We start from the raw sequence: 18,257 nt of genomic DNA, 5'->3' as shown, positions 1-18,257 counted from the left end.
AATACAACAGTCACCTTAGTACAGTTGCCAGTGAGCAAAAGAGAATAATAATAGGCAGGCTTTCTGAAGAGTATTTCAGTGGAAGGAAAGAAGGTGATAGAAATCATTCATTGGGCAGGGTGTGGGTCAGTGATGGAGCATCTGCCTCACCTGGATGAGGACCTGAGTCCAATCCCCATAACCACACACACACACACACACACAAATAAAACAAACAAATGAAAGCCATTAATAAATTCTTCTGAATAGTGAGAAGCATTTTTTAAAACACTCATATAATTTGTTATATATAATTTGGGAGGAAGGGGATTTGAAATCAACTGATTGCAGAAATATTTGCTTTTTTTAGGCCCCTAAACTTTTATAACAAATACAGTGATAGTCTTTAGGAAAAATAATCACAAACCTTGGAAATTCTGATTAATAATCTTCAGCAGTTAACTTCCATAGAAACACTGTCTGAAATAGTGATTTCCAAAGAGTATCCCGGGTACATTCTAATTCATTTTTAAGTGTAAGTCATACATAACCGAACGTAAGTGTTCTTACATTAACGTAATATCAAAATTTAGAGTTTAGTTTTGAAATAAAGGTTGGTTCTCCACCTAAGATGCAAAAGCTTTTACATTCATATGAGATGGAGTAAGGGGAAGAGAAGGAAATAAAAAAATAATAAGATAACATTATATACACGTACCTACTCCCCATGAAGAATGCAATCATTATGTACTACAAACATGGGCCTTTAAAAAAGTGTAACGTGGGGTTTAGAAATATGCTTTGTACTTTGGAAGTTCCTAGTTAACCTAGATAATTTTAAATACAACTAGTACTTTTAGACCTTTGATACTAGATTGTCATATCTCACTCACAGAGATACTAAGCTATGTCATTCGTAATGCCCCCAAGTGACTTTGACAACAGTATTTATCACACTGTCTGGAGCCTTTTCATCCAAAGTTACAGTATGCAACACTGAATATGCATAGCATGTAACTGCAACATTACTGAGTTTCACATGTTTCTCTAGAATTTATACAAGGACTGAGCAAAAATATGGTAAGCATTTAAATTTTAAAAGAATTATTACAGTAGAAGACACATTGCCTTTATTTCCCCTCCAATACCCTTACTTTCTGTAAACACATTTATCCCACTGTTTTGGCTACTTTCTAAAAGCAGGTCTGGAAATTCTCTTCCACATCTTCAAGGTGTGATCAGAAGTACAGTGAATGCTGCTACCAAGTGCCATCTACTGGGAAGCCTGGCTTGTGAAAACACGGCGCGTCCTCCTCTGCCTTATTCATTAGCTCTGGCACAGTTTAAGTGCTGGCTCTTTCTTAAAGTCAAAATAATCATGACAGGTAAACATTTAGAATTGATTCAGGACATCTAGGCAACTAAGACAGTGCAACAAAATGTAAAAATCACTTCAGAAAAATTTCCAAGACTACTTCAGAAAGCAGCAAGAGTGATGGGAGACATAATTGCAATGCATCTTTTACTGTCATGTTTTAAAATATCATATTGCTATCATACATATTAAATCAAATATTTTCTCCTTCAAAATATTCACTTTGGGTCTAGGGATTTAGCTCAGCGGCATGAGCGTCTGCCTTGCAAGCAGGCAGTCGTGAGTTCGATCCCCGGTACCGATAAAAAAAAAAAAATTCACCTTTTTACACACATTCATCTCAAATGTGACCTCACTGATTATCAAGACCAGGCACCAGTAGAATGCTGGACATTAAGTCTTAATGAATATTCTATGACTGAGTAGATTCATGCACACACAAGCGAGTAAATGGTAGGTAATAAAAGAACAGAAAAATAAACTTTGAACCTCCTCTTTAAGGACTGCTTTCCAGCCAGTAACCCTCATTTTAAAATCTACACTAATGGCAAAGCTTTGTGGTTTGGGGTGAATTTAATTGGCAAAACCAATAAAAAAAATCACAGAGTAAATCTTGAGAATAACAGATATAATCTTCTAGAATAAGGACACTTAAGGGAATACAAGGCATAATCAAAATATTCGAAGTCTGACTTCTCATAATTGGGGTCTGAAGGTAATTCCAGAAATGATTTGAGCATCAACTCTATATTGGCATACCAACACCAGTGACTACTTAGAAGAGCTATACTTATTTGAATGCACAAAAAACTGACATGCTAATTTTCTGTTTCTCTAATTAAGGTTCTATATTTATGGCAAGGTTATGTAATACTTTTTAAATGCATTGGGGGGGTGCTATAAGCTTATTTGAATCTGAACTCCACAAAACCTCATTTTTCCAGTCTGTAAAATAAAACTCCAATCTAGACAATTTTTACAAACGTTTCCCATTCAATAGTTCTATAAATAAACAGGCTACACATTACTCACACATCTTTGAACATTCTCACTAACATTTCAGAGGTTTCATATTGGAGAGAACTGTCCCTTAAATAATCACAAGGCCTCAAGGGCAGTCATGCTTAGGCTGAAGACCAAGGTGCATGGCTACTGGAGTAAGATACACGGGACACAGACACACTCACATACGCACACACATCGTCCCTCACGCTCTCATTCTTTCTCTTCCTTCCGGGTCCCTTACTCTTTATTTTACACACACACACACACACACACACACACTCACACACGATTTTGTCCCAGCAGTAAACTATCTGTCCCCAAACAGGGACAATTATAGAAGTCCCAATGGTGATTCACACTTATGTGAAACCAGTTGCATAATACACACGGAGTAAAGCTGCTCTTTAAATAACTGTCAGCTTCTCACTAAGTAGTTACAACTTCAAAAGCGGAGGAAGTGCCTTCAAATGACAGGATAACCGCAGGCTTCAGAAGTTCTTGCTTCCGATGATGTCCAAAATATCTTATTCTGTAGATTCCAGGGTGGGCAGTCTCTGGAATATGCCATTCAATTGTTGCATTGCTCTGACCCAGTAATCCTTTGTGCCAATAAAACCTGTTAGTAGAAAACAAAAAATACAATTTTAGTCTTCAAAACATGTGCTTAGCAAAAACTGGGTAATCATTCAATCAATACTCAAGAAGTACCTACAATTAGCAAGATACTACTCTACCTCCTGAAGATATAGCAAAGAACAAAATATAAATATCTATTTCCTTAAAAAAAAAACTTTAAAGAATAGTTGAAGAAATATATTACTTGTTCTGCCTTTCTTTCCTAAACTCTATCCATCCCAGGGATCCTCACTTGATATTCAGAACACAGGAGCCTCCCACTTTGAATCATTATAATAATCTTTATCAGACTATATCAACTGACGCTTCTTTTCACACCTAGTTTGATTTGTTTAAAATGTGTATTTAATAAGCATATGTGCCACGTTCAATTCTACTCAAAAAGTACTGGGGATAAATGAAATTTGATCAAAATATACAATGAATGTTTAATTTTTAAAAATGCATTATAATAAAAGATATAGTAACATCAAATCCCTTCAAAATACTCCCGCTTGCTTTGAACACATATGTCATTGTTCTTGCCATTTTGAGAAGCACTTCTACTTCCCCTTCATCAGTATCTTTACAAGATATAATTAAAAACATGGTGACTGCTGCTGCAAGAGCTAGCCAATGGAAAAGCAGGCTCGTAGAAAGAACACGCTGTGTCCCCACCCCGCTGTTTCACATGTCTGGCATCAGGCAAATTCTGGCACTTCCTAAAATCAAAATGACCATGGAACGTGAATAGATTCAGGACACCCAGAAGGTGCAATAGTGTAACTAAAGTCACTCGCAGAAGAAGACGCCAGCACTATTTGAGAAGGCAGCAAGAACAATGGTCTAACAGTGTTCGAAGCAAGCAGGAATATTTTAGGGCTATTGAAGCCAATGTGTAACAAATTTTTAAAATTTTAAGATTTTCCATACTTTTCATCATACCTCACAGTAGTAAGCAAGGTGGAGACAGTCTAAAGATGGCTTAAAGTTTCATGAAATTTATATTCTATTGGGGTGGGAATGGAAACAAAGATAACCAATAAATAAACCAACAAATCTGAACATTTTAAGAATGATAACCCACAAAAAGAAAATAAGACAGAAGATTCTCTGGGGAAATATCATTTAGACTAAGTCAACAGAGATGTGGAAGAAGAATATTTTAGGATGAAAAAACAGAAGACACAGTGTCCACCGTGGGAACTTGGTGCAGTCAAAACCAGAAAGCTAGTGAGTAGAAACAGAGCTTATGGAGCTGTGGTGAGTGGGAGGGCGAAAACATGGAGGCAGAGCCTGCTGGCCCGGGCACCATGGTCAGGAATTCAAAGGACTGTGAGAGCCTGATCGGCAAATTAGTTGATCTCTCAGTTATGTAGAAAGCTAATCCTGGGGTACTGAGAGTGTTCTCAACATTTTTTCTTTTTTCTGAGTGACTGTCCTCATGTTCTCTATAAATATTTGATGCTATTCGCTGCTAATGAACAAGGCAAGAGTTCTAAACCTGTCCTTAGCGTGGCCTGGTGTTTTGAGTCGTTGCTTGTGAAAATCATCCTTTTTCACTTCTAGAAGTCCTCTTTCATCAGTATTTTTACAAGGCATAATTAAAAACACAATGAATGCTGCTGACTGAGTGCCATCCAATGGCACTCACACACACACACACACACACACCTATACTCTAGAGTCCTAAAGGTCAAAGAAACATTCCTGTATTTACATGTGGCTGTCAAATGGATCACAACATGGTCAAATCCCTGTTTTCAGTAAGCCATGTGGATCAAACCAGCATGAGATAATTAACTTAGTTTGATACTATCTGAATGAGATACAAATTGTCAAAATTTTTACCTACTTCCATACCACTGTTTTGTGATGTAACATTTATTGACTTGAGAACAGAAATTTTTTCTGTTTCAGAAAAATCGTCTAAATATTTAAAATACCTATTCAGATCTGGAATTTTTTAACAAAAGGCAGAGATAAATTTCTCTGAGAAAGCACAAACTTGACATGTTCTTCAAGACTCTGCAAGAATTAAACCTCTCAGATTCCTATAAGTAAAGGAAGAATCACTGGCCATGTGTAAGTCCAAACTACATACGGGAATAAGTTCACTATTTTCACAGTAGGAATGTTGTGCTCTATACAGACAATGCAACTCCTCTGTCCAACACCTTTTTCAGTCAAATTTCAAGAAAGTATAAGTTTTCAGGGTGATATCTGTGACCATGAAAAAAAGAAATGACACTAACAAGGTCATTTCTAAGAATGGAATCCATAACCTCATTAGCAACCATCTTACAGACGCACACACCAGATGCTTTTGGAAACAAGCAGAATAAAAATGAAGTCCAATAAATCAATTAAATATGGCCAGAAGGATTCCTGGAATTTGATATTATGAGTACTGTGTATTGAGTCACTCCTTTATGCATGTTTTCTGAATTACTAACCAACTTCTGCTAAGGTGCAAAAGACAAAATATTCACTAGGCACGCTCACCGAGTCTCCCAGGAGGCATCATTATACATGACATGCCAGGCTGCTGTAGGGTCTTCATATTTTTCCACGGTGAGAAAGGTCTCATGGGTCTGAAACACAATTCATTTATCAAGCACCGCATAGTCACAAAAAAGGTCCAGGCTCTACTAACTCTTCCTGCTGACCACACATCAACCTCCAATGCCTTGTGTGAAACTGTGTTAGAATTTCACCTGAATTGTTAGGTGTTCCCCTTCACATTCTATGCAATGTCTTCAGAATGTTAATTTATCCAGTCTGTTAAAAGCTATGACATTAGATATTTCAAGGAAACATAATTATGGAGCTGATTGGAAATTAGAGCTGAGAAGAAACTGGGAATACACTTAAAATTTAAAAAAGACATAAATCAAGTCTTTCCATGACATATTTATTGTTCTATATATACAATTTTTTGGTCACCAAGTGATTTAGAATGATTTAGAAGGGAAGTTTCTTCATATTTCAGTTTCCTGGTAAATGAATTATTAGTTTCTGTATCTTTTTGAGTGAAAGAATTGGAAAGAATATATAAATCTTCCCTGTCCTGCATGCTAAAGGCAGCTCCTATATTTTGTCATAACAGAGTCCTAGAAACCATATTATAAACAGATTTTATTTCTTCATAGGAACATTATTGTAATAGAATAATTTGTTTCAAGCCATGAATTCAGCTGCAAATAAAGCATAGATTTTAATGTGACATGTTAATAAATACAAAGGCCACAAATCTGCAATTTCCCTCAAAATCTCTTAGACTGTGGCCCTTAAATGACAAGACTCGTGCCTAATTCATCTTTATCCATCATAACCCTTTACACTTTCATTTACCAGTGATCAAATAATCCTTTGCTGAATAGATCACTTTTTACAGCTGGCCATATAATTGTTTAAAATTCTCTCATTGGTCAACTGCTGGATTATATTTAATGAAAAAGTGTTTATAACCATGGTGACTTGTAAAGAAAGCCACTTCTGCCTATTAATGGCAGAATGACATTGGAGAAGCCGAAAATAAGCATGAAGTATGATGAGACCCAAAGAACAGGTCTATAGTACAGACTGGAGCACAAGTCTATATCACAGAACATCAGGGCCAAACAGTGAGTATCTTTTTCCCACATCCCTACCATAACCTCTTCAAGATGCATAACTAGTTACTATCAATTAGTCAACCTCTTTAGGATTCAGTTTACTAATCTGTAATCTATAGGTTACTCATAAGATGTAACTTAATGGGGAGTAGTGAAGATTAAATTAATGTGATATTGTATATGAAGTACTTAGCCCAGGACCTATATATGGTAAGCCCTCAATAAATATTGATAATGATTACATGATGAGTAATAGTGATAAAGAGTACTAGTAATTGTTTTGTACCATGTTCCAGAAAATTTTTATATATTACATGTATTTCATTATAGCGCTTTAAGCATTTTGTTCTCCATGGAAACAATGAGGATAGAGTTTCTCTACCCCCAGGATATCAAATGACAACTAAGTGTTTGGTGCAACACTTTTAACTTCAGAAAATAACGTTATAAACATGGAAGCATTCAGCGATATCTCCAATAGAAATTATTTAAAACAAGTGCATGCTGAGTATCCAAGAAATAGAACATTTTTTCCAGTCCTTTATCTGATGATGTCAGATTGCCACAGTTGGCAATAAAGATATTTTATGACCAGAAATAGGAGGGTTCATTTAAAATAAAGATATTTTGTATTACAAGAATTATGGACCCAGTGAAGAATGGCACAGCAACAGGGTAAATGTAAAAAATATGATCCAAGAATCACTTTCTGTAAGTCTCTTTGCCTCTAAAAATTTCTTTACTTAAATGTGTACAACTAGAGAATGGCCACTTATTGCTTGTATGGTTATAAGGCCATTTGAAGGAATTTACAGTAAACTAAAATTACTTCATGTTATCTATCTATATATATATATATATATATATATATATATATATATGGGGTTTTTTTTTTTGTCTTTTTCCTTTTTATCGGTACCGGGGATCAAACTCACGACTGCCTGCTTGCAAGGCAGGCGCTTATGCCGCTGAGCTAAATCTCCAGCCCTCAGTATATGTTATCCTTGTATAAAAATATCATATATATCATAGAAACAAAAAGCCTAAATGATCTGAAATGAACTATTAACAGCAATTACCTCTAGAAAATCAGGATTCTTTAACATTTTATTTTATGCACTTCTATTTGCTTTTATACTGGATATGTATTTCATCTGTTGGTTTTTAATAATAATACACATATACCCTATTAATGCCGAGAATAGGGAGTGCAGAAATGTGCCAATACAAAAGAAACCCCATGGGGCCAGGACCTAAGCCTATAAGAGATTCATCTGGAGATCAGTGACCATTCTAAAACAGAAGAGGTAGGGTTATAGGTAGTAATAACGGAAGAGGAGAAAAGGGTCCAAAAATGAGAGGGAAGGATCTCAAGACACACCTAACTTGCTTGGCCCTTTGATTAGTTGATCACATCTAGTAAAGTTCTACATTTTAGTACATGAATGAGATTATATGTAAATTGCCATCTTCTCAAGAAACATGCAGAGCTGTATGAATTATGAAATATATAGATAGATATAGATATACCTAGACATTAAAATATTTTCTGTGTAATTTTTTCCAGACTCAATTCCATATTTATAATATGCATTAAACATTTTTCCATCTGGAAGAATAAGATAGGGAACAAGTGGGAACGTCCTGTGTGCATGTTATTAACTTCTAAAGGCATATTCAAGTGAATGAAAGGATAAAAAGTAGATTTAGATATATAAGCAAAAATGATACTTACTTGGTTTTCTGCTGAATTCTTTGGGTTAGCACCTACAAATGTAACTTCAGCAACTTCTCCCTAAAAATAAAAATTCATTTGGTAAGTTCTAATGAAAGAATTTTTGTTGTACTACAATGTGATCATTATCTATTCCGTGTTTTAGGAGTCTTGATCGTTGGGCAGATTCCATTCTATATCATCAAGAAATACCTTGGGAATATCTGAGAAAATGTCCTTGCAACAATAAACATAGTAATTTGAAGCTAGCAAAATTTCTTTTTGTAAATTCAAATGTAGATAAAGATGTAAACTATAGGTTACATCCAAGACAGCACATGAAAATGGATACTTTAGTCCTTAAATTGTCTGCCACTTCCCTTCCATACGCATACAGGGGACAGATGAATCGAATAAGATTAGTCTATAGATGGCTTACTTACATTTACACAAAACACAGTGTCAGATTGTATACCACCCTCCCACCTGAAATAACTAAAACACTGGACTTAAACAATGGCTTTAAGGACAACATGATTAAGCAATGAAAGACAATGACCATTGAGTGGTCAAAGATAAAGAAGACTAACCCTACAATCACCCTAATTTAATGCCTACAGAGAAGTTGTAGGTTGTGGGGAAAAAGGCAGAATTCAGTCCTTGTCAGGTGTCTCTCTATGCTGAGGACGTAAAATATGGAATCCACGATAGTCAGAGTTTGAGTTACTTTAGAGCAGCAGAGAAGAGAGTACCACAAAGAGCAGAGCTGTAAGAGAGGACTAGAGACTTGTAAAGGTTCTGTTCAACCCCACATGTGTACAGGTCTCTTTTCCCCTAGGTGCCCTTTTCTTTCTAAGGTACTATCCCAGGCAGAGCTGTCTTCTTGTGTTGCTGTGTGGCTGGGTTTTGTATGGGGTCAGCCACTACCATGTTTGTTTCTAGATCCCTTCCTTGGTTTTTCTAACAAAATGCAGGTAATTTAGAAACATATGCTTGCTTGCCTGAGCAAAATAAAAGAACAGTAGTAAAATTTAACTCAAGAGGCTATGAGTTAAATTTGGCTCATTCTTAGCACTTTTTAAAGCTTTTTTTTCTATCCCTTCTACCTTAAAAAAAAAAAATACCAAAGCTTTTACTATAGAGTAAATGTAAGAGCTACCACTTCCCAAGTGGCTCTGTCCTGCCTAAGTACAGCCAGCAAGTGACTCAAAGTGCCAAGGGAGCACTGAGATACCGATTCCCAACTGGCTCCACCCTGCATAAACACAGCCACCAAGTGGTTCAACTCCTTCTCCCGATGGAGTTTCTTGGCCTCATATGGAGACAATAAGCCCTCAGAAGGGCTTTCTTCTATATTTTTGCAAAATATGGCAGTCATCCTAGTTTTGGACAGAGACATCTATTAAAGAATTCTCAAAACCATCTACAAAAGCCTGAAAGCATCATACTGAACAGAAGAGCACTGAATATTTTCCTCCTAGGAACACAAAACAAACGAAAAATGTCCAGTCTCGCAACTTCTATTAAACACTGTATTGGGGATTCTAGAACATTCAATGGAAAAAAAAAAAGACATTCAGAAAAAAAAATAATTAAATCAGTTATTATCTATAGATGGTATAGTATGGGTTGAGATTCCTCAGGAACACATATGAAAACAGTAACACCACCTGTTAGAACTAAAAAATGATTTAGTAAGCTTATAAGCCAGAAGATCAATATAAAATATACTGGTACAGATAATTGTTTTATTTCTAGCTTTCTTTTACCCTTGATACCTTTAATACCCATCTTTCAGCTCCATTGAATTGGTCTTTGACCATCTATTTTAAAAAACAAATAATTTATATTTTAGTAATTCAATTGTACATAATTACCCCCAGAAAAGTATTTCCTGTTCTTATTACTTCTGAAGAGTCTCTGAAAAGATAAGAACTGTCAAAATTATCATTGCTAAAAAAGTAAAAATAATAAAAAATTATCCTTGCTAAACACAGCATATGCAAGTGATGATGAACCTCTTAGAGCTCCCAGTGAAAACACCGAGCGGGCTGTGGCACACGTGCCATATGCCCGCCACCACTGGCCCCTGGTATGGGGAGAAGAAGTGGTGGCGTTAAGCAACATCATCTCCTTCAACTCCAAAAACAGGTCTCTGAAATATTTAAGATATCTCTCTGTCTTACCACTCTGTATTGAGGTCTCAGTGGCTCCAGAACATCCCCAAAGTTTCTGCCTATCGGTGCTCTATCCACAATATTAGGGATAAGTGGAGGTATCAGTTGTTTGAAAACTGGAGGCTCTGGACCGCTGCTCATGTTGGCAACAGTGTCCTGAAATGGGAAGCATTTGCTAAAAGAAAGTACGACACAGAGCCAAGACCATTTCCCCAGACCTCCATCCCTAGAGATGCCTTTATTAAAGGAAGCAAGAAATGCACAGGTGCACACCTGAACACACACACATGTGTGCGCGCACACACACCCCTGACTAAAATGTTAGCCGAGATATCCATAGTTTAAGCCTTTGTCAGTAGAAGACAGTTTTGATGAGAGGCAGCTATTTTATTTATTTAGAAGAATAGCTCAGGCTCGGAGAGCAAGCTTAGACCCACACTACTCAAGTTTAAATTCTGTGTGACTTTGGACAAGGACTGGACACACGATAAGCTTTCATAACATGACCCTAGCATTATCTACTAGGAATTTACAAAAGTTGACACTGTTTTATTCATAGTAGTTCTGAGTCCTTTCCCATTCTTTTCTATGGTAAAGAGTGTAATAAAAGCATTTTTAATTTCAGATTTTAAGATCAGCCTACATCCTGTCTGGCTTGATTCAGGTTTCCACAAACTTTACCACTTTTTTTTGTTTTGTTTTGTTGAAATTTGCCACTTTAATGGTGCAATCAAATGCAAATCTCATTTTTAAATAGCCCTTGATATGTATTTAATGTCCTTTAGGCTCACATTGTCTAATCTTTACAATAGTATATGGGATAAGTGTGGATTGTAATTCTTACTTTGAAAATGGGAAATTACACTTGGAGATACTGAGTTGTTTTTTCAAAGTCACATAGCTAGTCTTAAGATGCATGACAATAAAGTAGGCCATGAAACAAAAGAATCAAAACTGCCTTCACTAAATATCACTCCCTGAAAAACTTTAACAGAGCTAAAACTGAGAGCACTATGATGAAAATAATTATCAATTAAAATACATGCAAAGTAAACCTGATATATTGAAATCTGAAACACACAATCAGTAAACTAATGGTGGAGATTTATGAAATTCCCAGTATTCAAATGATTTGACCTACAGGACAACAATTTCACTATTTCAATCCAATGCATTCTAATTTTTTCTTTGAAAGGTATTTATTGTACTTGCTGCGTCATAATCATTTCACAACTTTTACCAAGGCTCTTTATTTTGTTTGTTAACTACTCTTCTGAAACCACAGCTGCAGCTGGGTGTGATGGAGCACACCTGTAATTCCAGTACTTGGGAAGCTGAGGAAGGTGGATCATTATGAGTTTGAGACCAGTCTGAGCTACTTAGTGAGACCATTTCTCAAAAACAAAAGAAAACAAACCACAATTGCAGCTTCAAAATAGCCATATCCCAAAGCAAAGATTTCTAAAGTGAAGTTACTTTAATCTCATCAAATAAGTATGTGTTTGTGTGGCGTTTTTCAGGTGTGCATTCCACGGTAATATTCTATTCCATCACATCTAATCCTCCATTCTTTAAAATAACATACTATTTAGGGACCACCATGAAAGTAATAATGTTATTAATTATTATAGTAGAATTCCTCTGACTGGAAGCTGCATCTCAATTCCAGAAATGTTATAATGTGAACAACTGATATGCTAGCGTTGCTGACCTACTCAATCAACTCCTGCAGTGAGTTGGAGAGCCTTTGATGAGGATTAGAAAACACGAGTCTGGCTTCCAGGTATAATTATAGCAAGCCTGATCATTTACAATCTTGCAGCCTTTCCGCTTACCTAAAAAATGAGGGAAAATAATATCTCCTTCCTTCATGTGATGTTTATGAGGCAAGTAGCCACTGCTAAAGGACATTAACTAACTTGGAATTTTATTGGCAGTAGATTTTCATTGTTTCTTAGAGATGCTATGTAGCTGTAATTTTTGTAGAAGCCCCTAGCTTTTTAACATTCAAATTGTCCCCAAAAATTGAAAATGTGAGATACAAGGTTTTCTTTTGCTTCCTCTGTATCTCCTCACCATGAGGCAGACAGATAGAAAACAAGCAGACATACACGCAATACTTGATTACCGTAGCAATGGCCTTAGCAAGGGCTCTAAAGAGCTGGATATAAGCAGACAGAGTATGTGGTCCATAAATTGTAGATGCTGCCTCATACCGCTGAGCCTGCAGGAGAAGTAAAGAGAAGAGTACATTATTTTGATGTTTTGATTAATTTACGGAGGTGTAGTATTTTAGGGTGACAACTAGGCATTTCATATAAGCCCGGATAATTTCCGATGTGCATTATGGGTATTTTTTGTGCCAGAGATCAAACTCAAAACTTTGTGCTTGCCAGGGAGGCATTGTACCACTGAGCTATATCCCCAACCCTGCAGTATTTATTAGGAAAAAGAGAATGGGCATTTCCATTTACCATCCAAAATAATGGCTCCCATCAGCTACTTGTTAAATGCAATGGATTCTCCTCGCTTATGTCATTTAGACTGTCTCTCCAATTAATCTGAAATAAGATGCTATATCCTGAGTTTCTGTCTATTGTAAATACTTGCAATACTTCTTTGAGGGCATACATCAGAAGAGAAAAACATGGGGGAAATATTCTAATAACTCCTGGACAAATTGGGTGTTGATAGCATACTACAGGATTTTAACCCGTAATAGAGGCATGAAACAAAGCCAAATGCATCTCCTTTTACCTGAACTCCAAGGTAACTTCAGTCAGTTTAAAAATGCACTCATCACTCCAAACACACCTGCTTTCCCTGCTGTGTTCTGAAGCCCAGTGTATGTCACACGAGGATCAGGTGATCTTGTCATTCTCCCTCCTTACACATCTCTTAACTTTGCCCATTCTTCTCTACTTCCCTTACCTTTTTCAAACCTTCATTTGTAACCTAGATGTTAACTACATCTTTTTAATCAGTTCTGTCTTTACACATTCCTTTCCAATTCATTTTCTACATGGCCATCCTAGTGACCTTTCTAAATCACAAAATACATCGAAACATTCTCTTGCTTAGAATCCTAGTGCGGTTCCTCTAAGCTTCTCTTACTGAGTCAAAGCTCTGTAGCACAGGTTATAAAACTCCATCAGCTATACAATATTACTCTCACTGTGGCTTTTCCCTTGCCATCACCCTCATCATACTCACTACAAGGTACTCAACTAATTATGGTCTGCCTGGATGCTGAGTCTCACCCTCCTGCTTGCTGATGTGTATGCTTGCTTCTCTATATAAGACACCATCTCCATTTTTACTTGTCTGACTTATCCTTATTCATTCTTAAAACTCAGACAGATCTTACCCCTTCGGAACATTTCCCAGTCCTTGTCCTCAGACACTCAGTCCAGCTTAGTACTTTTGTCTCCCTGTTTTTACGTCACCAAACACATGCTTACACAAAATGCAATCATTTACTCTCCTCTCTTTCTGCTAGATTCAGTCCCAGTAGCCAGGGTCTAGTGGCAGTCTTTACATTGTTCTATTCCAAAGTCTTTCACAACACATATCTGTTACAGTGCCTTTCACAACACGTATCTTTGGAGCTAGTTAATTAATGAGTTAATGGTAATCTTCGCTGGAGCACGTCCCTGGACAAGGTGACGAGATACTAAGGGTTCTCTTTCTTTCTTTCCTTTTTTGTGGGGAGGAGGCCTGGCCACCTTTGTCAGTCTGCAAAGACCTGTAATCCTCTCTCAGAATAATGGTTCAAAATAAAATTGATGATAGTAACAAAAGAAACCAATTTGGTGATATGATAATATGTTTCTTTACTATGCTATTGTATAATAAGACCTAGCTGTGGATTGAGTAACTACTATGATTTCAAAATAATAAGAATAATAGATATTTTCAGATCTATAACTGTATGTTATATTATAATATCTGGTTCTTACTGGTGACAGAGTGGGAGGTACTGCTAATGTTATTGTTATTTGTTTCCTACATTCATCATTGAAGGAAATATAAATAATATGAAGTAGAGGAAAAAAGAATACAATTATTCCTATCCCAGTTTTCCATAGGTAAGCACTCACGTTCGACAGTGCTTTCTTTAGGCTCAAGAATGAGCCCGAAGGTCCTGGTAGTAAAGTGTTAGCCCCTAGCCAGGGACTATTGGGCGGTGGCAAACCATGGAGAAATGGGCTCCTGGAAAGACTTGGGCATTGGGGACAAGTCCAAAACCTCAACCAGAGACCTAAACAATGCGTTTACCAATCATGAATTAAAGCCTCCAAAATAATGAGCTAAAACAAACCTTTTATCTTTGTAAGGCAATTATCTGAGGATTCCCTAGAAATCAGGAACTTTCAGTCAAGCCAAGAGAAGGCAGCAGGGTAGATTTTACCTCTAGTGCCACTGAATATTTGCCAAGAGGTCCCTGTTTGCCTGTGCATGGTCCGCCATGATAAACAGCTGGTATATTAGAAAACATTCACTGTGGGATGTTAGACTGTTTTCATGTGTTTAACTACTGTTGTTAAAAAGTATAATGAGTTAAAAAGCATAAAGAGGCCACTGTGTTCTCTCTCACACAGATGGCTCATCCTCGAGATATAGGTTGCATTTATTTTCTTATTTTTAATTGGCCCAAACTCACTCTTTGGAGTCTCTTTCTTTTCCTACCTTTAATAAAACTGCTACTGTTTAAAAAAAAAAAAAGTACATGGGTTGATTTCTGCACTGTTTATAAACAAAGAAGCAACACCAGTCACAAATCTCTCCAAAACCTCAAGGATTTGTTCCTTGATATGTATTATGGATACAATAATACTCTGTTTCTACATGTACTGCAAGAATTATTAAGATTACATTTGCAAAATGCTTAACTTCAATAAAGAGTTACTGTCACTGGGAGTTTTTCGAAGCTCTATAGCAGCTTAGCCACACGATTATGAGTAATTTATGCTTACTAGCAGTATCCCTGACAAAATTATTGTTTTGAGGAAAGATGGAAATCAGAGACTAGAATTCTGACCTGAACTTGGAGAGGATGTACCTGGAATTCCCAGATAGAGGCTCTGGCTTAACTATTCTCATACATTTCCATTAAATTAAAATCCGTTAAAATTTATTAAATTCCATTAAAATAAAATCATCTCTCAGAAAATTGAGAAAATCTAGAAAGTGTGCATTTGACACAAGTTTGGCCAAAGTACAATTCATTTAAATGATGAGAAAATTTCTACTTTACCTGGTATTCTTCATACGTGGTAATATAATGTGTGTAAACATTGCATAGACCAGAAATTGCTACAGTCATATCCTTCATCCCATATGATGCAAATTCCTAGGAGAGGAGAGTAGAACCCAGTAAAATTCCTCTTCATCTTAAATGTATTATCATCCTAGTTATATTTAAGGTACAACCACTGATGTGAATTATTGGCTTAAGATGTCTCTCTGAACAAAAATCTTTCCAATATTAAAACTCAAATAGTTCTCTCTAGTTCCATGTAAAAAGATGTTTATTTAAATGTCATTATAGAATTGTTTATAGTATTTCCTATGTTCAAAGGATATAAAGAAAATCATAGATATACATAATACACAGAACTCCCAAAATGTGACATAATTTATGTTATGGTTTACATCCAGATGTCTCCCAAGAGCCTCACGTGGTCATAGACGGAGCTGTAAGGAGAGCATTGGCTGTAGGGGTGTTACAGCTGACTTGCTGATAGGAGGTGGACCTGGCTGCAGGAGGCAGATCCCTGTGGGCATATTGTGAAAGCTATGTGTTCACCCCTGACTCAATTCGTCATGTTCTATTTCCTGGCTGCCAGTCACAAGTAAGTAGCTTTTCCTCTGCTCTGCCTCTGTGCAAGCTGTCATGCCTTTAAGTCAGTAAACTCTGGGCTAGAAACTGAGCCAAAATAAATCTATATTTCTTTAAACTGTGGGTGTTGAGTATCATATCCCAGCAACAAGAAAGTGACTAAGACATTTTATTTACAGCTTTAAGATTAAAGATTAGGGAGTAAGGATTATTTCTTAGCTAATCCATAAAACTGTTATCAATTCTTAACTTACTTAAACATAAATAACAATAAAATGTTTTAGCCTGACAATGACTCCCTTGTGTTTTTAAATCTGGTTCTTATACACACAATATTTAATATTCACCCCTACTCATTAATCTTAAGAATTATGAAACTATAGGAAAATGTATTAAATTACTCATTTTCAGAACTAGCAATTTAAGAGATATCAGATCATAGAGACACAGAATGAATATGTAGCTATTTCACTTAATATTTAACTTACTGCTTGAATTCCCTCTCGAAGTCTTCGTCCAGACATAGTCCTAAATCAAGAAAATGTTTTTCTATTCAGAATATATGAAAGGATAAGGAGAGACTGGTAGTAAAAGTCAAGAAAAGAGAATTAGGTAAGTGTTTTCTGTTTAGCACATATGACAAAGACATAATAAAAACAAGAAAATAATTACATAAATATTTGCTATTTCAAATATATGTAAGTATACAAAAATACCTGTGGTAAAAGCCAAAAAGTTACTCTGGGCCATCACACAATAGTAAAATTATACAGGAAATGAATGATAAAATGAAGCTAAAGTTCAGAATTGCTTTTTCCTTCCATCTGTCCTATCTACAAACAAACTAAACAATTAATCTGACCAAAGGAAGAAACAGAATCAGTGAATGTTGCTAGCAAAAGGTTGTCATTTTTACGCACTCACTGATTCAACAAAACACGTCAGTTTCGGTCTTTGTTAATAAGAACTGAACCAAAGAAAAAGTGTACTATGATTCCTGCTCACAAAGAACTTGTCATTTCATTCATACAATTAATCCTTTAGTAAAACTGTATTTCCTTATACCAGGCTTACTTCCAAGTGTTTATGATTCAAAAATATAGAGCTTATTTCCTACGGAGTAGAGAGTCAACAAACAAATTTAAAAGTGAGATAACAAGAAACAATTACCAGGGTAAGCATGAATGGAAATGGTAGTGATCACCAAGGTAAGGGTGTGGATGGTGACGCTGATGATGGGTTTTTTGTGCTGGTGGTAGTGGTGGTTGTGAATGAAGACTGTTTTATGAGTGTGGTAAGGGCTGGCATCCTGTGAGAGGTCTGGGGTAAGAACAGAAGGAATAAAGTATTTGGTAATTGGAAGGAATGTGTTCCACACAGAAGAAACCATCAATTCAAAGGCCCTGTGTCGAGAGTGTTCCCTGGCAAGTCTCGGCAGCACGATGAATCCAGGGCAGTGGAAGCAAGCAAGAACAAAGGGATTGGTGAGAAGTCAGGTCAGAGAACACGCTTAGTAACAGGTCGTGTAGGAACTCACACGACAGTGTAACGAATTAAGGATTTACCTGCAATGAGATGGGAAGCTATTGGAGGAATTTGAGCAAAGAAGAGACATAATTTGGCTCGCTTCAAAGGAATTAATTTGGCTGCCATTTGAGGATATGTTCTAGAAAATTAAGGGAAAAATGAAGCAGATCAGATAGGATATTATAATAATGTGATTGAGAGATAAAGGTGACTTAGACCATATAGAGAATGATAGAAAGTATTACAGATGACAAAAATGAACAGAATTTGCTGAAAGGTTGAAAGAAGGAAAAATAAAAACATAATTCTGGAGTGATTCCAAGATGCAGGCCCTCGCAACTGGAAAAACATAAAACTTCTACTTACGGATATAGGAAAGATTATACAAGAAGTTTCAAACATTATT

General features: G+C 36.3%; 1 protein-coding gene across 3 annotated transcripts in view; it reads right to left on the bottom strand.

Annotated features, from left to right (window-relative positions):
- Positions 1-219: 219 nt before the first annotated feature.
- Positions 220-18,257, bottom strand: part of Asah2 (N-acylsphingosine amidohydrolase 2) — a 104,455-nt gene continuing 86,417 nt past the window's right edge. For 2 of the 3 annotated variants that reach the window (XM_003473912.5, XM_023566718.2), the window contains exons 16-22: positions 16,813-16,852; positions 15,740-15,835; positions 12,611-12,706; positions 10,492-10,638; positions 8,327-8,386; positions 5,480-5,568; positions 220-2,975 (exon numbers count right to left, since the gene is read on the bottom strand). In XM_003473912.5, the coding sequence (XP_003473960.1) occupies positions 2,786-2,975; positions 5,480-5,568; positions 8,327-8,386; positions 10,492-10,638; positions 12,611-12,706; positions 15,740-15,835; positions 16,813-16,852 (718 nt within the window). In that variant the 3' untranslated portion in view covers positions 220-2,785. Of the gene's footprint in view, positions 2,976-5,479; positions 5,569-8,326; positions 8,387-10,491; positions 10,639-12,610; positions 12,707-15,739; positions 15,836-16,812; positions 16,853-18,257 lie in introns of those variants that run through there. The other variant, XM_023566719.2, reaches the window with a different exon arrangement.

This window comes from Cavia porcellus, unplaced genomic scaffold (genome assembly GCF_034190915.1).
Source record: "Cavia porcellus strain 051 isolate PalLab524CR breed Dunkin Hartley unplaced genomic scaffold, mCavPor4.1 scaffold_28, whole genome shotgun sequence".
Taxonomy (NCBI): domain Eukaryota; kingdom Metazoa; phylum Chordata; class Mammalia; order Rodentia; family Caviidae; genus Cavia; species Cavia porcellus.
This window is presented reverse-complemented; position numbering and strand designations above follow the sequence as displayed.